The sequence below is a fragment of the Notechis scutatus genome, chromosome 4, assembly GCF_049901735.1.
Source record: "Notechis scutatus isolate UNSWTSFEM ecotype Mainland chromosome 4, rNotScu1.2, whole genome shotgun sequence".
Classification (NCBI taxonomy): Eukaryota; Metazoa; Chordata; class Lepidosauria; order Squamata; family Elapidae; genus Notechis; species Notechis scutatus.
Window position 1 is genome coordinate 21,851,206 of NC_142012.1, and position 23,361 is coordinate 21,874,566.

Here is a 23,361-nt window from a genome sequence, read left to right on the forward strand (position 1 = left end):
ATAGCAGGGAACTGCCTAAAAGAAAGTGTAATTTCCCTTTCAAACTGATGCAGTTCTCAGCCTTTCAGATCTTAAGTCATACCCAATAGTTTATCAAAAAAACTAAATCATATCATGAGAGACAATTAAAAACTACTTTATTTCTTAAGTTTACAGGTTATATTTATATTAAATATACAAATCATACTTCTTTATGCCAGATTGTAAGGATTTATCCGATGCCTACCTACAGTATTTCTAACTATGTTAACTGTGTTCCATCAAATTAAGAAGCAATGATATAAGAATATCAGGGAGGCTTTTGATACCTTAAATCAGGGGTCCCCAAACTTGGCAATTTGGCAACCCAAAGCTGGCTGGAGAATTCTGGGAGTTGAAGTCCACAAGTCTTAAAGTTGCCAAGTTTGGAGACCTCTGCCTTAAATTGATTATGGACACAATCAATGATTTCAACTCTGTTCTACATGATGTTAGGTTTTAAAGAGATTCAGGATTGCACTTTGTTGTATGAAGCAAAACCGTGGCTATCTTTCTGGAAATTGAGGGTAATAATTTCATTCTACCACTATATGCAGCTTTATTTGTCACTAATACTCCGGATCTAGAAAAGGAATTCCAATTTTCCTACACAGCTCTATGATCTGCAAAAATGCTAAGTAAGGAAAATGATTCGCAGTATCTTTATCTCTTCTAGTATTATTGTTGAAATTGTTTTTTTCTTTTCCTTTCTTCCTTTTGATCGATACCAGTGTCCTCCACTTGGCAATTATTCACCTTCATATGGAACTGGTGAAGAACCTTTTAGAAGTAATAGCAAATATGAATGCTGCTGCTGTTCTCAATGTGAGAAATGACCTTTACCAGGTATGGAAACATTGGGAGGAATGTAATACACAAACCAGTTCATTTTTGGACCTCAGTGGATCTATTTTAGAGGACACAGTGAAATTGACAAGATGACATATTGTCTGCAACTGAAACTCATGTGACCCATTCAATATTACCTTTCTACTGTTCTTAAGCTACAGGTTTTCCTACGCATCCATTGTATTAATCAGTTGAGTTCCATGTTTGTACTTTATATTTCATAGAGTTTTAAATGGGTATGTTTGTGCAAAGTGAGCCAGTTTGGGGCAGTACTTAAAGGCCCAAGGCTAGAAACTGGGAATCAGTTCTACTCTGCATTAAGCACAAAGCTAGCTTGGTGAGATTTATACAGTCGCTCTGTGTCAACCTTAGGAAAGGAGCACATCAATCCCAAAAATGCTGCAAAGAAAACTATAGGGACAATTCCAGGCAGTTGGCAGGAGTCAAAATGACTTCAAATGCGCACACATAGACACATATCCAAAAACAGATGTGTGGTGGGGGGGGGGGGAATTCTGATGGCCTTTTTATTTCTCCCTTTCCTTCTCCTTTTTTTAAACAGACTCCTTTACACTTGGCTGTTATAACAAGGCAGGCGGGAATTGTGAGAGCCTTGCTTGGGGCTGGGGCTGACGTGAACCTCTTGGACCGCCATGGGAACTCTGTCTTCCATTTGGCAGCTCAGCAAGGAGATGAGGTGGCCTTAAGTATGTTGCTTCAACATAAAGAGGCATCTGTGATGAGAGACCTTCCCAATGGGGATGGTAAGCAAGTATTCAGAATATGTTTCTAATGGATCAATAGTGCTGTCTTATTACTTTCTCGAATAGCTATTAGTTGTTTCACTAAAGTTTAGATTTCCAAGGAAGCTCTTTATTTTAATGCTTGCATTTTGAAACAAAACACATTATTATACCACCTCCTTCATCAACAGCTGTACAGTCTTCTTTAACTGTACAACCAAAGATCCTTTAGAGTAGACTGAATAAAACTGACCATAACCTTTAGAAGATAGTGATAAGGAGGATGTCATGTCAGTGTATCATCTCTTCCCTTGTCTGCTATTATTTGTTATTTTCTCGATGGAAACCTTCCAAAAGATTTTCTGTTTCCATTGTTTCTATCCTACAATACTGCCCATCTGAAATTTGATATTTTTGGGTGGTTCATTTTGACCAGTTCTGTCATAGATGTTAAAGAATATGTCCTGAAATATGTCAGCCCTCTTTTTATACAGCCCCTGTTTTGTTCTTAAGTAACATGGTGGTGGTCACTTTTTAAAAATTTGAATTTTCAGGAAAAAATTGTCTTGAGAAAAAGGGCAACTCTCCCCATATATAGTCTTTTTTTCATGATACAAGTCTTCTTTTCCTGATTGTGTCTTATTTTGGTTGATTGCATGGTCAGGGAGATTTTTAGACAAGGTTTGGCATTTTTATCACCTAGTGAATCTTTTCCATTGACCTGGGATAGAGAGATGTTGTTAAAAGTACTGTCGCAGGATGTGAGTTGTTCTAAGCTGTTGTTTGTTACACAACAGTGGGAAATTACAACTGTCAGTTCTTTAGGGAGTAATGAAATTCATACACATTGAATTCTTTCCAAGAACCTAGGATATTGTAATATTTCAGTGTTGTATATGTGTGGATTCAAGCAGTGTGGATACATGGAAATTCTGCCAATGCACAGATTTTATAACTGTTGGCCAAGATTTTTTGTACGGTGTGCAAAACTATTGGAACTACCACAATTGGTTTATGCCACAATCTTTCAACTTTGCTTTTATGATCTTGATACTTTCTGATCTTCTTCCATTCTTTGTTTTCTGTTCTACTCTCCCTAGTATTGCCATATGAATTATTCATATTTTCTTCTTATTATTGTTATTATAATACAGGTCTGACAATCCTTCACCTAGCTGTTATAGCAAACAGTATGCCGTGTCTCAGACTACTTCTTGCTGCTGGTGTTGATGTCAATATCCAGGAACAGAAATCTGGAAGGACAGCTTTGCACCTGGCTATTGAACAAGGAAATATTTCCATGGCAGGTTGCCTTCTACTTGAGGTGAGAGAGAGAGAGAGACAGAGAGAGGGAGGGAGGGAGGGAGAGAGAAAGGGAGGGAGGGAGGGAGAGAGGGAGAGAAAGAGATATCCAAAATGTTGGAAGTTCATATCTCACATGTTTCAATTCACTTAGTCAAAATCTGAGACATGCTGTTCTTACCTGAAATCTCACAAGATTTCAATCAGAAACACAAAGTCTTGTGAGATTTGATAGCTTTGGAACATTTTGATTATTTTAATCTTATTTTAAAGTGCATGTATTCTAGAAAGACTAGAATATCGTTGTGATCTTAGGCCAATTCACTGTAGTTTCTGTAGCTTTTGCTTTAAAGCTGGTCACGAGCCAAAACAGCATTTATTTTTTTTGCTTAAAAAACCAGGGAGATGCATTTGTGGACAGCGTTACTTATGATGGAACCACCCCACTTCATATAGCAGCTGGAAGGGGATCTACAAAATTGGCAGCCCTTCTCAAAGCAGCAGGTAAGGAAGTAAGTCTATAATGACTGTATCATGATACACTCCCAAAGTTCTAGCTGGAAAAATTATACAACTAGAAATTATAGCCCAAAAATTGCAGTGCTTTTCTATTACTCACATATGCAGTCCTCAGTGGTGCAGTGGTTAGAGTACTGTACTGCAAACTACTTCTGCTGACAGCCAGCTGCTTACAATTTGGCAGATCCAATCTCACCAGGCTCAAGGTTGACTCAGCCTTCCATCCTTCCAAAGTTGGTAAAATGAGGACCCAGATTGTTGGGGGCAATATGCTGATTCTGTAAACTACTTAGAGAGGCCTGTAAAGCACTATAAAGCGGTATACAAATGCTATTGCTATTGCTATTATGCTTTGCATTATTGTAATAAAACAGTGACAGTTTTTGTCTTGTAATATTAAACAATTCACATTTTAAATTTTTCTCCCTTTTCCCTCTTAAGCACTTTTTCATTCTCCTCCTCTTCTTAGTCCATTATCTGCCCTACACCCTTTCTTCAGCTGCATTATCATTTCTTCTTACTCATTTTCTTTTGTGGTTTTAGTCATTCTCTCTTTGAAAATTTAATTACAGAATTAACTATGTCATTAGCCAGATTGGGGTAATTTCCCTGATCATCAGAGGCTGACAAAATATGGGATGGAAAACCTTGTGTGATCCTGCCCAATTCGTTGTTCAGTAACCCAACACCCTCAGATAAGTTAATGCCTCAGCTCCCCCTACTGACTCAGTGTTGACCTTTTGCCAAATTTCCTTTTTAAAAAATGATATTCATTATTGCGATATATAGTGTTAAGTCTTTAAAGAAAGATATTTCCCCCACGACTGAGTTAAAGCATTATCCATCTTCCTTAAGCAAGCACAAAACAATGCCAGCATACAATTTTCTGCGCCTATTGCCAATATTCATCCTGCCTCTATTTCATTTATTTCCACTCGCTACCAAATGGTGCTGTCTTTATTTAAGAGTATGTCATATACTCTTATAGGAAAATGTGGCTTTTCCTTTGTCTGTGTTGTTGTCCTCTTTTACACATCACAGCACAGTGAGGAAATGTTCATCCATCAAGGCACTGCAGCTTGATTTGGGTAGTGTCCCACTTTGGGAGCCTGTATATTTTATTCTCCAGGCTGATTAGTCTGCCCCTCTTAGCAGACCTCATTTAGCACACCTGCATCTCCCCAGTTAAAACAATGTGAAATGAATAATTTTGACACTAGAGGAGAAATAGCCCCAAAGAGGAAGAAGGACGCCCTGCATTGATCGTGCAACAAAATAGATATTAAACAGATACTAACAAGAGCAGAAACTGATAGCTGTTGGGGAGTGTTTGAAACTGACAAACATGGAAAACTGGCATAAAACCTCAATTCAATACCCTCATATTTTGGACATGTAGGTAATTGTTCTAAAGATAAAGATACATTTCAAAATACTATTAAGGCAACATAGATCAAGAATACCTCCTTTCCTTCTCCAAATAAATACTGGAGGTCTGTACATTTTAGAGTACCATTAAACAGGACTAGCATTAATACAACCCCACTTCTTCCTCGTGTAAAATAATGGAATTGTGTTCTTCTTTAAGTCTTCTTATAGGTTTGAGTGAAGTGGATGAAAAATAGGAAGGGTGTGTGCATGAAAGTGCTAAGGTACTATGCACCCACTCTGAAGTGACTTAAACAAACCATCTCAACAGAGCTTGACTACAATATTATAATTATACTGTAAAATGAGCTCGGAATGAGTCAAGGCAAATTTGTGCAGGGGAAACTTAGTATAGATAAGGCTTTTTATACTATGTTAAACTGCAGTTGGAAAAGCAGGGCCAGAGAGATTCCTAAATAAAACAAGGAGGAGAAAAGAGGAGAAGAGAAAAATAGAGAAAGTCAGAACAAAAAGAGACCCCCCCCTTTTTTTTTCAAAGAGTCTTTTCTTTGGGGAGGTAAAGCATTCTTATCAATATTACTTTAATGTTGTAGACCATGATGGACATTTAGATGAATTCATACTTGTTCTCCAGTAGAATTTCTCATTCCAAGTACTATTGTTTGGCACTATGACTAGCACTTAAAAGAGATAATTAACGAAGAGTTTCATTTAAAAACAAATCAAAACAATTCTGCCCCAAATGTGGACATGAGGATGCAACTAAGACTGTGAAGTAATATCTTTTGATTTTTTTCCTTTATATGGGATCAATTATTTTTGGAAGCTTCCTAACATACAGTAGATAACACATACATACGCTGTCAATGTGCTAATTTTGTTTAAAAATTGGGAAATTGGGATGAAATTCCCAAAGCAATGCCAATGATATCTAGGTGCCTTGAACTCCTACATATTAAACTGAACTATTATAATAAAAAAGCTAAAGGTAGTTTATGGTGTCTCTTCCATGTTCTTTAATTACTAACATAGGTGCAGATCCCCACATTGAAAACTTCGAGCCGTTGTTTGAAGAGGAAGATATAAAAGATAATGAAAGTGAAAAAATTATACCTGGGACAACTCCTCTGGATATGGCAACCAGCTGGGAGGCAAGTGATCACGACACCTTGTTTCAAGAGCCAACACGTTTTTGTTCATTATTTTCTTCTTCGGTTCATTTCGGTTCAGATATTTTCTCTTTTGAAAAAGTTGGCAATTTGTGGTTTTCTAATAGGTTCAGTGTTCAAGGATGTGGATAATTATAGTTCAGCAATATCTGAAGGGCAATTCTCAATGCCCAATGACTCTTATAAGTGACTTTAATTCTATGTTTACAATGATACAGTCAGTGCTAACACCTTAAGACCGGGATGTCAAACTCAAGGCCCGCGGGCCAGATCCGTCCTGCAGGGTGCTTAAATCTGGCCCACAGGGCTGGCCTGGAAATAGCAAAGGACAGGTCCACAGTGCCTCTGACAGCCAAAATGGAGTGCAGCCCCCCCCCCATGCACTGTTTTCGGCTTGGACGGCCTCCTGTAGCACTTTGCCGCCCAAAGTTTGGCCAGCAGAGTGCTGCAGGAAGTGCCCGTCTCATGGTCCCCCCTCCCTCGCAGCCTGCTATGGAGAACTACAATGCTGATCCAGCCTTCGAAGAAATCCAGTTTGACACCCTTGTCTTAGGATGTTGTCTGTGGAGATTCTCAGTCATCCAGGTCATGGTTGTCCCAAAGGTGCTTTTTCAAGAGGCAACTGGACTTTCTGGTTTTTCTTTTCAGAGCTGAAGACGCTTCTTGTCTTCAAAAAGAAACCAGAAAGTCCAGTTGCCTCTTGAAAAAGCACCTGTGGGACACCTTAAGATGTAGTTTTGAAAATTGACATGGGCATGGCCAGCTTGATGTCACTCATGTCGGGGGTGCCTGTGGTGGCCTGAGCGCTCTGCCAGCAAAAACAGAGCTCAGGAGGGCCACACGCGCCCCTCCCAAGCTCTGTTTTCGCTGGCAGTGGGTTGCAGGATGCCGTCACAGTAGAAAACGGAGCTTGGGAGGGCCGTACACAGCCTTCCCAAACTCTGTTTTCCCTGTCAGAGACAACGTGGGTTGGTCCTTCATTGTTTCCAGGGCGGCCCCATGGGCCGGATCTACACACCCATGGGCCGGATTTGGGCCGTGGGCCTTGAGTTTGACCCCCCAGTTTAAACCAATCATATTTTTCTTATCTTTGAAAAGACAAGTTTTAATTGAACTATAATTAATAAGCAAGATGCTGTGTGAGCTTTGTTCTTAAAAAGTTTAAACCAATAGGGTTGTTTTTCACTATTAATTAAAATCACTTTTGATTCAAAACTGGAGAAAGTTTCCTTGTGTTCTCTCGGTAGTTCTACTACTATAGTAAAGGAGAGAAGCTAAGAATTTGAATGTCACTGTGACACAGAAAGCTGTGATTTGGCATTGTTTCTAAACTTGGCAACTGGCCAATATAATGCTCAGGAAAAATGTGCATGATAAAATCAATACTTACTTATCTCTAGCTAGTTTTTTTTTACCCTTTCTTGACAGGTGTATGACATCTTGAGTAGCAAACTTTGTAAGTCAAAGGCAGCTTCTGAGCATCTTCTGATTCAAGGTGAGAGCATATTTAAGCAAGAAAACGAATCCTTTGATACTCATATAATCTTTCTTTCTGTAGTAGGTATTATTTTGCAGGGAGCCAACTTATACAGGAAGTCAGTGAGGATTTAATTTTTTTAAATTCTAATTAAAAATTCCAGTGTGACCTGTTATAAGAGTATGTATGGTTTCAATTTCCCAGTTGTAATCAATAGTGAATTTCATGCTACTTTAAAATATTGTATGCTGTTCTTTGGAAATTTGAATGAAGTTAAGATAGTTTAATGTAAATTTATGGAATCCATAATTATGGCACTTCAGTGGATTTTTCTTTTTTTTCTAGGCAATATGAAAGACCTGAATGAGGATGTTAAATTACAGCTGTACAAATTACTTGAAGTTCCTGATCTGACCAAAAGCTGGTCCATGTTGGCACAAAAGCTCGGGCTAGGGATATTAAACAATGCCTTTCGGTTGAGTCCTTCTCCATCAAAAACTCTACTGGATAATTATGAGGTAATTCTCTTAACTGCCTTACTATGGTAAAAACGTTCTTTGACAAGTTGGTGTTTAAAAAATCTCATAATTTTAACTTTGATCTTGTCATGTAGAACTTCTTATCTACTGAATACAAATTCTTTGTATTCTGGAATTCCTAATTTTTAGGGATTTCTGTCTTTCACACTATAGACCAGGGGTGTCAAACACAAGGCCCGTGGGCCGGATCCTGCCCACAGGGTGCTTACATCTAGAAACAGGGAAGGACTGACCCGTGGTACCCCTCCTAGCAAAAAGGAGTTCAGGAGGGCCGCACACACTCCTCCCGAGCTCTGTTTTTGCTGGTGGAGGGTTGCAGGAGGCTGTCACAGCTGAAAACGGACCGTGGGAGCCTGTTTTCACTGGCAGAGCGCTCGGGCCATCACAGGCACCCCTGACACGAGGGACATTGAGCTGGTCATGCCCACCCTGCCCACACCCACCCCAGCCCCCCAAAGTCAAACACAATCCTGATGCGGCCCTCACTGAAATAGAGTTTGACACGCCTACTATCGATAATCTTCAGTTTACAATAGTAATTGGACCCAGAATTGTCATTGCTAAGTGACGTGGTTGTAAAATGCAATTGACCACATCATGACCACCTCACTTAGGGATAGCAATTGTAGCAGTTCTGGTTGCTACTGAGTAAAGACCGTGTAGGTTGAAGACCACATGAGTCATTAAGCGGGTACTTTACACGACTGCAACGTTGATCTTTCTGATGGCTCCCATATTGATTTTGCTTGTGGGAAGCTGGCAGGAAATGTCAGAAATTGTGATCATGTGACCATGGAAGCACTGTAAATGCCTTCATTCAGTGTCATTGCAAGATTGAATGGACACTGAATGAGTGGTCATAACCTGAGGACTACATGTATAACTTATTCATTCACCATTGCTTGCATTCTTTGTGCAACATTTTTTGGAAGGCTGAACAAATTTCTCTCTGGAGGGTTGGATGAGAATTCTGCTTCCTGCATCCAGCTGCTAAATCTGGACCTAACCCACTAAGATAATGCAATCAGATTCCATACCAATTATTGAATTTTTAAAATATTGTTGTTAGTATAACAAAACACAAAGGAAAGAAAAATCTACACTGGTAATGATACAAAAAGAATAACCCAGCATTAATAAAACATAAATAAAAGCATTAAGAGAAAAGTTTCTAATGATATTTTCCCCTTCCTTTCTGTTTATTTCCCCAACTGCTGCCAAAACTTAAATATATGTGCTTTATATTAAACATTAAAGTTACTAGAATCTATTTGAACCCTTTCACCTATTATTTATTAGTTTCATACCTTTATTGTAAAGCTACATTCCAAGTGTCTCAGTTTGTCCCACTGTATATTATACTATAGTATAGTAAGTAGTATATCTCATTCCTACTTAAATTTGATTAGATTTCTATTATGGATATCTATGGTCAATTTTGTCATTGCTGCATACAATATTCTCCTATTTTGGTGACCCTATCTGATGTCTGCAAGCTTTGTTTTCCAATGTGAAAATTTGTTCTTGCAACTGTCAACATATAGTATAGCTTAGAATATTTTAAAATTTTTATTTGTTTTTTCTGGCGTTACAGAAAATTATTTCTGATTTCTGTTCAAGTTATAATTTGTAAACCATTTTATACCAATTTTCTTTTGCTGTTTGGAGCAGGGGTGGGATCCAACCGGTGTAACTACCGATTCAGTGATTTATGTTTTGAGCGCACATGCGCACTTCGCGTGGACACACACGCCTGATGCACGCCGTGCACACATGTAAAACATTGTCAGTTTGCTGCCTGGACAGTTGAGCAGCACTGCGCGCGGGTACGCAGCATTTGAAAAAGCACTTTTTTCCTGCTTTTTCAACCGCAGCTGTGCTGCGCAAAGCAGCTGAGGTTGAAAAAGCAGGAAATAAAGGTCAGGTAAGAGCCCGGGTGGGCGGGTGGGCCAAAACAGCAGCAGACACAGAACCGGTTTTGTGTCTGCTGCTCTTCAGAGGTACCAGTTCTACAGAGCCGGTAGAATCCCACCCCTGGTTTGGAGTGTAATTGATTTTTCTATTGTTCTTCCCATTATTGTATTGTAATTATTTTGTTGGAGTTGTGCACCCCTATATTTAGGAGATAGCCAGCTCTTTCTATGATACATTCTGTTTGGTGATTTTATCCACAGACTATAATTAAAGTATAAAATGAAATGTTTTCTTTCCATTCTGAATGTAGCATTTAAAACATGTTATTTTACTGTGCAAATGGGTATTTGCAGTGGAGAAAACAGGTGAATTACATTGTTTTCTCAAATGGTAATAAGATTGCAGGATTTAAAAAATACTATACTGCATAGTCACTCAATTTTCTCTTAATATTTTTCGGAGTGGCAGAGTACAGTTCTAAGATATACAAATTTATCTCCCACTTGATATTATTGTATCTTTATAGAGTTTCTGAGGAAAGAAAAAATCCTTCCAAATTATTTAACTTTGGTTCCCTTCTTGGTAGGTTTCTGGTGGAACAGTAAAAGAGTTGATTGATGCCCTCAGAGAAATGGATTATCCAGAGGCTGTTGAAATTATTGAGAAAAGAATTACTTCATCAAGACAGTCAAACCAGGAGAAAACCAAAAATGATGTTCTTCCATTATGTGATTTACCTTCTCCTAGGACAGAACAAGCAGGTAACTTACATGTCAATTCAGACCTGTAGATTAGTAGACCTTGGGAACGTCATTGTCCAAAGATTTGTGGACTTCAACTCCCAGAATTCCTGTTACCAGGGTTGGGAATACTACTGAATCCATCATTTTGCAGATGAATTAGTTTCTTAGGACAATGACAGCAATAACATCAATGTGATGATACAGGATTTGAGCCGAAAAATTCTTCCTTGAGCCGATTAGAAACAGGGCAGGAAATGGATATCCGTATAATTCTCACACCAAATAATATTCTAAATTAGGGCATTAACACCATCAGGTACTTTTAACCATGATAAGCTTCATATACCATTCAGTCAATATTTAAACGTTACAGATTGGAAATATTACAAATCAAGGTAGACACATACTGTTTATTTGAAACAGTGTTTTTCTTATGTTTTTAAAAGGCACGTGTGATTTTAAATTTTTGGATGACCTATGGCAAAGCAAGCAAAGATTTTAAATTTAATATTTCTTTTGGGTGGATGTACAATCACTTTACAGAGTCAGATTCATTTTCAATTAGTAATGCTAAGTGTGTTTGGTTTTGATTAGTTCCTGGATGGAAACGAAGGCTTTGAGTTTTTATGGAGAACATAGAATATAAAAGTAATATATTTTTTAGGTTTGCTAAATAGCCCATAACTGCTTATTTTTCTATTAAAAATGTTACATTCTTAATTACTGGGAAGCAAGCCCTTCTTAAAATTGCTTTTGAATAATCCTTGTTATGGCTACCCCGTTAATGTACAGGTTATGTGTTTGCATGTATCATATATTGGGTTCTTACCAGCTTTTCTGTTGCATCCATTTAGAAGCAGGAGTGGCATTTAAAATGTATTACAAACAATTAAAATTCCTGAAGATGGGTAGTAAAGTAAGATTCAGACCAGGGGTGGGATTCAAATTTGTTAACAACCAGTTCTGTGGGTGTGGCCTAATTTGTGGGTGTGGCTTGCTGGCTGGGCATGGCTTGGTGGTCATGTGACTGACTGGGCATGGCTTGTATGTAAATATTATAAATATTTATGTAAATATTGAATATTTTATAAAAAAAGAGCAACTTTTACCCAAAATCAGGCAAAGCAGGCAGGCAGATTGAGCTGCTCACAGAATCACAAATTCATTCAGAGATCTATCTTTCTGCCATCAGCTACCTGAGTCTGTCACATAAAATTTGCTAGCAAGCAAACTCACAAAATTAACTCACAACACACCATGTATATTGAATTTTTTTATTTAAAAAAGAGCAACTTTTTCCCAAAGTCAGGCAGAGCAGCGGGCAGATTGAGTTGCTCACAGAATCAGATTCACTTAGAGATTTGTTTCTGCCATGTGCTACCTGAGTTTGCACTGAATAATAGAAGCTTCAGGCTCAGCTCTGCTTTTAGATTAACTAGAAAGCAAGAAATCCAATGATTGATTTCCTGCTTTCTAGCTAATCTAAATCTCCCGGTACAGCAGAATAGCTGATGGTCGGGGGGGCGGGGGGGAGGAAAAATAGCAACTTAGCAGGCAAGTTTGATGGCGCGCATGCCAGGTAAGGAGTGGGTGGGCAGGGCAAAGCCAGCCAGTGGTGTGCTTTGCCGGTTCTCTGGCAGGTAGAATCCCACCCCTGGTGAACGTGCGCTTTGTGCGCATGTGTAGGCCATTTCCTAAAAACCTCAGTTATGCCGCCCGGACAGCTGACAAGCACTGCTTGTGCAGCGTTTGAAAATCCTCTTCTTTCCTGCTTTTTCAACCTCAGCTGTGCCACGCAAAGCAGCTGATGTTGAAAAAGCAAGAAATAAAGGACAGCCAAGAGCCTGGACGGGTGGGTAGGCCAAACAGAGGAACAGACACCGAACCAGTTCAGTGTCTGGTGCTTTTCAGAGCTACCGGTTTTATAGAACCGGGCCGAACCGGTAGCATACCACCCCTGATTCAGGCAAGAAAGTAGTAAAACTCTATGAAACCTGGACTGCTTCCATTCCATTGAAACTGGGGCAGCCTTCAATACTTGAAACCCAGTTTGCAAGAATAGAGGACAACTGTTGGCATGAAAGCAATTCTAGAAGAATCTTCAGATAATACACCACTTCTTATACCATAAAGCTGGTTCAACTTGCCTAGCATTTCCTACATTATTTATATTAATTCTAGGGTGTTGGTTATCCAAAAATATTATTTATTTTGTAATTATGTTTTTGAACTACCAATTTACCTTCCAGAGGGATTAAACTGTAACTAAACTATGAAATTCCTGCAAATAATTAGAAGGCAATATAAAATTCCTGCCCAGACTGAAACTTGATTCTGGATTAGGAAAAGCATAGGAGGTCCTATTACATTCTATAACAATTGGGTGTACTGTGTAATTCTGTAAAGTGTTGTGCCTCGTTGCATTTTTCAACCTTTTCTTTTTCTTTCGCCAGATGAAATATGTAATTTCAAATTCCAGGATGCTGAAAGCATTTGTGACAGTGGAGTAGAGATTTCGCTTCACAAACTTAGTTTTACATATTCTGAATCTTTTACCAACAAGACATCCATAAATCTTAAGAAAAAGGCTTCAGGCTATGGACAGGACAACTCGTTACAAGGCAAAATTGAAGTAACTTAAATATGGTATTGCTATGAATTTTTTTTCAGAGAAATTAGAGCTTTTAAAGAGCCAAAGTTCACCAGAAGAAAAAGCTCTTTGAAATGTTTATCCACTGGACCTTTCAAAAAACTCAGACCAGTTGCCAGTAAACTGGAAGACTCAGGAAAAGGATTGAATGGCACTTATTTTTTCCCCAGAAAAAAATGGTAAAGAAAATTAACCATTCTCTTCATGCTCAGTGAAAGTTATATAATAGACTGTAACCATGGTCCAAAGCTGTGAAGCACAAAATCACAAACAATAATCAGGATACTTAATTGCAAAATATTGTGTAAATTTATTTAAAACTCCATCTGGTGTCTATAAAATAATGCAAGCTTTCAAGGGTTTTGCCATAGTTTTACCCTTTTTATATTGTAAATATTTCAATTTAGATGAATTGCCATTAATTTTTTAAAGCTTGTTTTTTTTAGTTTACTTTTATAATAAAAAGCAAAATTGTGACAAATTGTGGCATTGTTTATATACTACATATGGCTAGAAAACCTCTCACAATCATTTGATAACATTGCATTTGGAGCAAGTTTAAAAATGGAAATACATAAATTGATTCCTGTTACTATTTCTGAGGTAGGCAAGAGCATCATTTTTGAGTGACAGAAAAACCAGGGAAAAAAATTAAAACATTTTTACAAATTCAAATATCTTAAGAGGATGAGAAAACTACAGGTAGTTCTTGACTTACAACAATTCATTTAGTGACTGTTCAAAGTTTATAATGGCACTGAAAAAAGTGAATTATGACCATATTTCACACTTACGACTATTGCAGCATCTCCATGGTCATGTGATCAAAATTCAAACACTTGGCAACTGTTCCCATTTATGATGGTTGCAGTGTCCCAGGTTCATGTGCCCACCTTTTGCGACATACTAACAAGCAATGTCAATGGGGAAACCAGAGTCACGTAACAACCATGTTTCTAATGTAACAACTGCAGTGATTCAGTTAACAATTGTGGCAAGAAAGGTCATAAAATGGGGCAAATTCACTTAGCTACAGAACTCTTGGGGTCAACTGTGGTTGTAAGTCGTGGATGCTGAGCCCTCCATTTTCTATTCAATTGCTGCTTACTTCAAGTGCCAGAATTTAAGTCCAGCTGAAAGCTTTGTTACAAATGATAGTTGCTGGTTGCTACTCCTAACAAAAAAAGGAACATTATTGCTAGAGGTGCTTTATACTGTTTTCTCTTATCTGGCCTCTTTAGGTCCACTCTATTAACCAGCAATCTGTTCAAACACCCTGTGTTTACCAGCAATATTATCCTTATACACCACTGGTCCCCAACATTTCTGGCTCCGCAGACCGGCACAATGGTGGGATGAAGATGTGGGGACAGTTAGAGCCCAGGACTGGCATGATTGATGGGGGAGGGTGAGAGCTGCACTGAATGAGAAGATGGTTTTATGTGTGTGTCCACAGCTCGCACAAATTGAACTTTGTGAGCTCATGCGCTCGCCTGCCGTTTCAGTGGCCCAGTTCCTGGGGGTTGGGGACCCCCTATTATCCACCATAAGATTTTTCTGTGATAGTGTTATAATTAGGGGTCCTTGGTGCTCTCTGAGCTTGCTTGTTTTCATGCAGACATTTCATTACCCTAACTTGGTAGCCATCAGTGCTAGTAAGGGGTGGTGTTTGCTGTCAGTTTATATTCTGGTGTTTTGCCTGTCTGTGTAGGTGGGGACGGTCTTAGAGATTCTTTGGTTGGGCTGTTACTGATGGCTCTTTGACAGTTTCTTGACTGGGGTATTGCTTACTTGATTGTTGATCTGAAGTTAGCCTTGAAGTTAATCTTTGCTGATCTGAGTGCTGATTATTGGCAGAGAGGTGCTGGAGTCTTTTTCTCTTTTGGGCTGGTTGATTATTTCTTTTGCAATAGTCTACAGATGTTGTTAAGGCCTATGTGTCTGTTGATGGTTGATTTGTCAGAGTGCCAGGCTTCTAGAAATTCCTTGGCATTTTTGGACATAGCCTGGTCTAGGATGGCCACATTTTCCTAATGGAAACTATGGTTATGGATATAGTGTTATAATCACATATGAAAAATGCCCATCTAGTATTTTAACCATAGTAGCTACAATGTTCCAACACAAGAAACAGGAGGGAAGGTCCCTCTGGTCACTCCATACAGATCTCTGGACTTTTGCGATGTATTTTTTTCATTGGAAATGCAGACTCTGGTTCTGGACTTCAAAAAAATAACACCAGAGGGATGTGGAGTATCACATATTTTGCTGTCCACAGACGTCTCTCAGGAAGTGTTCTTGTCTGACTTTATTTAAAGTACTCTTATTCTAAAGAGATTCAGAACTGCACTTGGCTTCCCTCCAGTTAACTGAGTAATGCCACATGTGTAGGAAGTTGGCATGACACTAATGTCCAATCGTTCCATTGTATCCATTTTTATTTTAGAATTACATTCCTACAAAAGTTCCCTGTTTCCAGTAGCTTTCTTCTCCATTCTTTTCTCAGGAAATGTCTGTCAGCGACGTTAAGCTGAATGACTTCTCCAGTTCCTTGACATTAGTGGTTTCCCAAGGGTAAAAAAATATGAGTCTTTGCTTCTCCGTGAGAAGAAATCCATTGTCACTGAATCTTCCTAGGATGTTCCCAACATCCAACCAAACAAAAGGAGCGATGGCTGTGGCTTCCAGGGCAAATTGAAAATAACCTCCTTCTTGAGAAATAGAAGCCTGAAAGGGGCAGACAAATTTAGGTTACTCTATTGTTTCATTGTTTCTTTACATATTTGGAATTCTAGAAAATTTGTACTACACCTGGTCTCTTTAATACTGTGCTATCTTCACAACGGATTACTGTAGTTTGCAGAAAAAATAAATGGCACATAAACTGTATAAAGAACTTCCCAATTATAAAAATCCATTTATATTCACATAAAGTGTATAAAGAACATCCTAATTATAACATTCCATTTATAATAAAGAGTGCTTTGGAATTTATTGATCCAAATTTCCCACCATCACCACAAAAATTCCTGGAATTGTAGCTCCTAATTGGTGAAAATACAGGAAATTATCTCTTACCAATTCCAAAATTATTTCCTAGTTAAGAAATGAACCCAGATATATCCTTAATCCTTAATAATCCTAGTGGCAATGTTGTTTGATGCTCAAGATAAACATTTTATCCAGTTCTGTACGTATTTAAATTGGTAAAATTGGTCTCCCAGCAAAATATGATTTAATTTTCCAGTCTGCTTGATTTAGTCTATTTCTCCCCATCAAGTACATAACACTAATTATGGGACCACAAAAATAATGGAAAAATATTGGTGGCAGAAGCACTATTGCAGAAATACATACATGATTAATGATTGTGTTATTCTATAACCCAAACCCAGATAGTTTCCTAACAAGCAGTTTTTCACTTATATTCATGATGAACATGGTAACATAGTTCAGAAAGAGATCATATCTTACAACTGAATTCTAAGCCACCCAGAATCATTGATTGAGAAAAGCAATTATAGAAATTGAGTATATAAACTATATAAAATAAATAAATACCATTTCAAAAACAACATTTTGCTTGAAAAGATGTAAAATCTCTTCCAGAGGGAAAAATCCAAAACTAGGTGAAGTAAATGGGTACGCATTTGCTTGTGTAATCTATTTTCAGAAATAAATTCTAAACTGGCAAGAATGCACTGAGAGTTCTATAAATTATGCAAATTAGGTGACTTGGTATCTTGTAATTAACTCTGCTTCTCCAAAGCTGGAGAAGAAAAAGAAGTTATTTAGGTCAGTAAAGTCACACCCATTGTCCCCATCTCTGTCTTGTGAAAGCGTATCTTCATAAAGGTCAGAAAGATGCCAGAAAGAGGAAAAAGAACTTAGGAGTCTGATTTAGATGCGCACCATCAAAATATATTCATATTTTTCAGGAACAAGAGCAAGCAGGTCACTTCCTCTACCTTTTATAATTCTCAAAACAACACGCACATCTAATCAAGACTCTATTTGGCTGAGGTCAGAAGTATTGCTGGAAATGGTACTTACATGAATGTGTGGATTCTTTAATCCTTTTGCATTTTTCAGTGAGGACAGAAAGTGGCAATTAATTGGACCGGAAGGTTCACCTTCAGTCTCAAAGAGAAAGGTAATGACACAGCTTTGCCTGGTACAATTTCCACATCTTTTCAAGAGATCATTGATGGGCTCCTTATAAATGGGAACTGCACTTCCTGCCTTAACAATCACATCATCTATCGTCAAAGTACATACTGGATCCATTCTGCTCCAATCGTATACAATTATCTATGGTGCCCATAAGACAGATCAAGAGAAGACAAAAAAACAGATTATGAGTGACTGTTTTCCATCAAATGAATTCAGGTACTCAAACATCTCTGTAAATTTATTTAAAAAGCAGAATCATACCTTCATCATGGCTACTATGTTGTATCTCGTCTTGCATGAGAGCTGTACAGCACGTAAAATGGAAAATATATTTTGTTTCACACTTGAAACAATCTACCATGTTCTGGAAGTTGGACCAGTTGTGACTTAGTAAGGAGCAAAAGCCAGAATCTTTTGGTATTTTCAGGTTTGTGCCAAAATAAAACCCAGAGGGATCCCAGAGTTAAATACAGAAGCAATAGACCAAGGCCTCCTCTATCCAGCTTAGCATCCTCTTTGGCTATCCAATGTCTTATCCACCCAGCACATTCCTTCCTCCCTCCCCCCACTTTCTCCCTCCCTCTCTCCTTCCCCCCTCCTCCCTCTCTCTTCTCCTTTCTCTCTCTCTCTCACTCTCTCTCTCCCTCCCTCCCTCTGCCCTACTTATGTTCCCAATCTCTACACCCCCACAAAATAAAATCAGAGCAACTGTATTTTATATGACATCTGGACTGAAATTATGGAACAAAATATCCAAAATACATCTTTTTCAATGTAACCACAGACCACTCCAAAACAGCTGTAACTTTTGCAAAGAATGTGTTGGGCACAAAACATTTTGGATATTCCATTCTTGCAATGTTCACAGCTTTAGTTTAAAATATTAACTATAATATTTAATTAAATATAACTTACCTAGACACAATGCCATCTTATTTCATTTCTGGCTTTTGAGAAAACTAAGGGAAGCTCAACTACCCCCCCCCACCCCCCCAAAAAAAGTTTCCTTCAAATTTGATTCCTGGTAACTTTAAAAACATATTCCAAGTTCTTTACTTTTCTTGGCAACTATATTTTTTATTTCCCAATCTAGCCTCCAGCCTTGAGATAGCCTTGTAGCCTCCCATGCACATAATTACTAGGCCCATCTCTACATAACATTTTTCTGAGAGCAGTCAAGGTCAGCTATGACTTGCCATCCACTATGACATCAGGCAAAACCACAAAAAACTAATCAAAATAGAAAGGGTTTTCTTGGGTTTTCTCCCTTGTTTGCCTCTTTAAAAATGTTTTTTCCCCCTTTTTTTAAGGCCAAGAATTTTGCCGGTGGTTTTGCCTCAAAGCAAAATGGTGGCCATTTTTCTTTCTCAGAGTACAAGAGAAAAATAATGGCATCCTTGTCCTGTCAAAGAGGGTGAAAGAAGAAGGGGAAGGGGAGAAAAAAGAAGCAAAGGTAAAGAACCTTTCTGTAAAATTGCTTTGCACATTTTTTCCGGGCTCACACTGCAAACTGGAATGAAGCCAAAACCATAGAAGAAGAATTACCATGTTAGATATTTAATTCTTTCCCCCTTCTTGCATACCTCTTTTAAGAAGATATTATAGGCATCAAAATACCAAAGAAAACATTTATTGCTTCAGAATTCCTTTTAGTCATATAAAAAATGTAAGCAATCCAGTAAAAACAATATAAACAATGGACCATTGTCTTTTATGTTCAACTGGCAGTTTTACTTTTCCCCCTACTCCAGAATCTTCTCCAGCTCTCATTTCAACGTGAAGCAAAAGGGGACTTACTTTGAGAGCCAGGCTGTAGTCAGAATGAAAATCCGAGACTCCATATATGTAGAAAATATTTTCCTTCTCATGCGCCACAGGCAGCAAAGGAGCAAAGAAATGTTTGGCAAAATAATGAAGCATCTTCCATTTGCCGCCATATTCTAAGTAAGGGTTCAAAATAGAAAAAAATCACCACACTCTTCTCAGAAGAACCCAATGAGCCGTGGTGGCGCAGTGGTTAGAGTGCAGTACTGCAGGCCACTTCTGCTGACTATCTGCTGCCTGCAATTTGGCAGTTCAAATCTCACCAGGCTCAAAGTTGACTCAGCTTTCCATCCTTCCCAGGTGGGTAAAATGAGGACCCAGATTGTTGGGGGGCAATATGCTAGCTCTGTAAACCGCTTAGAGACGGCTGTAAAGCAGTATACAAATCTAAGTGCTATTGCTATTGCTATTCGGCTTCAAAAGCCTGCTCCCTTCTCTTCATTCAGGAGGAGATCAAAGACTGTCCTTTACATATATTGTCTTAGAAAAAGTTGCCAGAATCTGAAATCTCCAGATGGGTTGCTTGCTGAGAATTTTAGGAGTTGCGGTTATAACACCATATTGGAAATGGATACAAGTACTGCTTTCCTTGGGCAGCAATGTAGAGGTAGTCCGTGACTTACAACCACAATTGAGACCAAAATTTCTGTTGCTAAGTAGGACAGTTGCGAAGTGAATTTTGCCCCATTTTTAGGACCTTTCTTGACAGAGTCGGCGTGAATCATTGCAGTTGTTAAGTTATTGGAATGGATACGAGGTGAATCTGGCTTCCCCTTTGGCTTGGCTTGTCAGAAGGTTACAAAAGGTGATCACATGACCCAGGGACACTGTAACTGTAATAAGTCAGAGTTGGTTACCAAGCACCTGAATTTTGATCACATGACTATAGGGATGTTGCAATGCTCCTGTGAAAAATGGTCATTTTTCTCCACATTTTTCAGTGCCGTTGTAATTTCAAATAGTCACTAAATGAATTGTTGTAAATCAAGGACTGCCTATACGTAATAGAAATAACACCAAATGTAGTGACACCTTAAAGAATAACAAATGTGTTGCCACAGGAGCTTTTGGCAATCACAATCCATTTCCTAAACTGAATCTATGAAAGAGAAGCAGAACGGTACTAACACAGTTAGACACTGTAAACTACTAGCTTGGGACACTGTAAAAAAAATATTGAGACACTAAAAGTGCCATGAATCAAATTTGGGAACTCCTGGCTTATTATACTAGGCTGCCATGTCTCATGAAAACTCAAAGCTTCATATGATGAGGTTTCATGCCCATCTGATCCTCACAACAATCACCCAGCAAGGTCTTAAGAGGGGAAGCCTTGCCCAAAGTCACCCAAAAAACCAATATGGTCAAGTGAAGACTTGAACATTGGTCTTCCCACTCCTATCCCAACTCAACCTTCACAGCACATGCTGTGTGATACATGTGCTTATTCCTACTGACTCAACCCATGTGACAATTCTTCTAAAAACTGCCAGAGTTGAAGCAATTAATAGGTTTAAAGAAATCACTACACTCAGATATTGATCTATAAAAGAAAAGGCTCCCCTTGCACATACGTGCTAGTCTTTTCTGGCTCTAGGGGGTGGTGCTCATCTCCGTTACAAAGCCGAAGAGCCAGCGCTGTCTGAAGATGTCTCCGTGGTCATGTGGTCGGTATGACTAAACACCGAAGGCGCACAGAACACTGTTACCTTCCCACACGTGGTCCCTATTTTTCTACTTGCATTTTTACATGCTTTCGAACTGCTAGGTTGGCAGAAGCTGGGACAAGTAACGGGAGCTCACTCCGTTGCATGGCGCTAGGGATTTGAACCGCTGAACTGCCAACCTTTCTGATCAACAAGCTCAGTGTCTTAGCGACTGAGCCACCACATCCTGTATATTGATCTGAGAGCACTATAAAAGAACGGACAGGGAATATGCTCACTAATGAACACTTTGAATCCCTTTTTACTACCTACTAGAATTAGAACAGTACTTTTTTCTCTCTGTGAGCTGGCCCATGATTATGAAGATTTATAGGAGACTTTGGGACTCTGGTCCTTTTTCAACCCCACCCTATCTTCCAGAGATATTGTAAGGTTATATATGTAAGATTATATTATACTGCCTGAGGTTCCCAAAGAAAAGCTGGTCTATACATATAATAAACAAACAAACAAGCATGTCATACTGTGATTTATGATATGATTTATTTCCTTCTCTCTGTAGATGTAATAATCATGCCTCAGAAAGGTGTTATTGTCTCTAATATCTGCTGGGTTTCCGCTCAGCAGAAGGTGAAAATGCTAGAGTGTAATTTCAGTAAAAAAAAACTGACTCATTTCTTCAACCAAAATGTGCAATCTGAATTGATTACGCTAAGATGACCTTAAAATGTGGGATGGAAGATGAGGAAAAGCAGCTTGCAATTTGCCCCAAATGTAACCCAGTGGTTTATGCAAACCATACAGGTGGCTGACTCAGAAGCCTTTAATTCAGGGGTCTCAAACACAATTTACCTGGGGGCCGCTGGAGGCAGAGTCTGGGTGAGGCTGGGCCGCATAATATTATACTTTATATTATACTTTATATTTATATTATACACTAATATTATACTTTCATATCACAGTGGGGGCCACAGGATATCGTCCTGCGGGCCGCAATTGGCCCGCGGGCCGCGAGAATGAGACCTCTGCTTTAATTTGAAGCTTCAGACACAGCAGTTTCTTAACAGGCCACAGAGAACCACAGGGGAACCGGAGAAGATAATTTCCTGAGGTCATCTGGGGAAATTTACCTCCAGAAGCAAATACTTACCTGTCAATGGCTGAAAGTCAAACCTTGTCTATCTCTGGTCTCATTTAAAACACACCCACACATTTTTAAAACAGGCTTTTGAATGCTTACCGTTCTGCTATTATTATTAACACTTTTGTTTCACTTTAGTTTTATGTTTTTATTATAACCATAAGACTTCAGGTGAAAGGAAAGGAGGGAAGATTATTTCCATTCCGTCTAACACTGGGCCAATGATGCAAAATGGCAAAAATTGTATTACCAATGCTGGCAAGACTAGTTTTGGGGTTTCTTTCCCATGTGCTTTAAAAGTTTGTTTTTGAAACTTTTAATGCTAATTTACAGCTCATATGACAACTGCTCATTTCGTCTTCCTACTAGTAATTTTTAGCAACAGTGATCAGAGGTGGCATGAGGACAGAAGCCACTTTCCTGCTGTAATTTTATGTAAGTATTAGCAGAGCAATTATCTTTGCCCATCCTGGCTGGAGACTATAAGGAAATCAATCCAATTTATCTGATTATAATCACTGGTCAAGAAAGGCCTCCAAAAAGCCCCTTAGGACCAGAAGAAGTACAGGTAGTCCTTGACTTACGACCACAATTGAACCCAAAATTTATGTTGTAAAGTGAGAAATTTGTTAACAAGAGTTTTGCCCCACTTTATGACTTTCCTTGCTACATTTGTTAAGAAATCACTGCCGTTGTTAAAGAAATAATATGGTTGTTAAGTGAGTCTGGTTTCCCCATAGATTTTGCTTGTCAGAAGGTTCCAAAAGAGATCAGATTATCCCAGGATACTGCAACCGTCATAAATGTGAGTCAGTTGTCAAGCATCTGAATCTAAATCACATGACCATGGGGAAAATGGTCATAAGTCACTTTTTTCAGTGCTATTGTAACTTCAAACAGTCACTAAGCGAACTGTTGTTAAGTCGAGGACTACCTGTGACTCCTGTCCTTCTAGGTATTGTCAAACAACCCCTTCCATTCGTCCTGCCAGCACTGCCCTGATGAGTGCTGCCATTCAGAAACATCTGGAAAGCTTCAAAATCCCCAAATCTGTTTCAGAGAGTTATGCACTGCCTGGTCTCTTTTATTTTACGGCTCTTATTAAACATCCCCTGAGAGGAAGAATCTGTCCAAACCAAATCAAGGAAAACATCCTGTATAAACAGCAAAGGTTAACACAAAGACTTCATTAAAATTCCTGTTTTCCACACCTCCTGCTTCTTTATTCAACAAAAGCGGGGGGG

At 38.7% G+C, this 23,361-nt stretch overlaps 2 protein-coding genes across 2 annotated transcripts in view; one reads left to right on the forward strand and one right to left on the reverse strand.

The window, feature by feature from the left end:
* NFKB1 (nuclear factor kappa B subunit 1) overlaps window positions 1-13,793 on the forward strand; it is a 74,999-nt gene extending 61,206 nt beyond the window's left edge. Inside the window, exons 16-24 of the mRNA XM_026672705.2 lie at window positions 750-864; window positions 1,430-1,631; window positions 2,765-2,934; window positions 3,314-3,416; window positions 5,853-5,971; window positions 7,418-7,484; window positions 7,812-7,984; window positions 10,506-10,680; window positions 13,116-13,793. Of these exons, the coding sequence (XP_026528490.2) occupies window positions 750-864; window positions 1,430-1,631; window positions 2,765-2,934; window positions 3,314-3,416; window positions 5,853-5,971; window positions 7,418-7,484; window positions 7,812-7,984; window positions 10,506-10,680; window positions 13,116-13,303 (1,312 nt within the window). The 3' untranslated portion in view covers window positions 13,304-13,793. The remainder of the gene's footprint in view (window positions 1-749; window positions 865-1,429; window positions 1,632-2,764; window positions 2,935-3,313; window positions 3,417-5,852; window positions 5,972-7,417; window positions 7,485-7,811; window positions 7,985-10,505; window positions 10,681-13,115) is intronic.
* A 1,939-nt stretch (window positions 13,794-15,732) lies between these two features.
* The window catches only part of MANBA (mannosidase beta), a 59,505-nt gene continuing 51,876 nt past the window's right edge, over window positions 15,733-23,361 (reverse strand). Inside the window, exons 15-17 of the mRNA XM_026672706.2 lie at window positions 19,283-19,425; window positions 17,366-17,623; window positions 15,733-16,039 (exon numbers count right to left, since the gene is read on the reverse strand). Coding sequence (XP_026528491.2) covers window positions 15,815-16,039; window positions 17,366-17,623; window positions 19,283-19,425 — 626 coding nt within the window. The 3' untranslated portion in view covers window positions 15,733-15,814. The remainder of the gene's footprint in view (window positions 16,040-17,365; window positions 17,624-19,282; window positions 19,426-23,361) is intronic.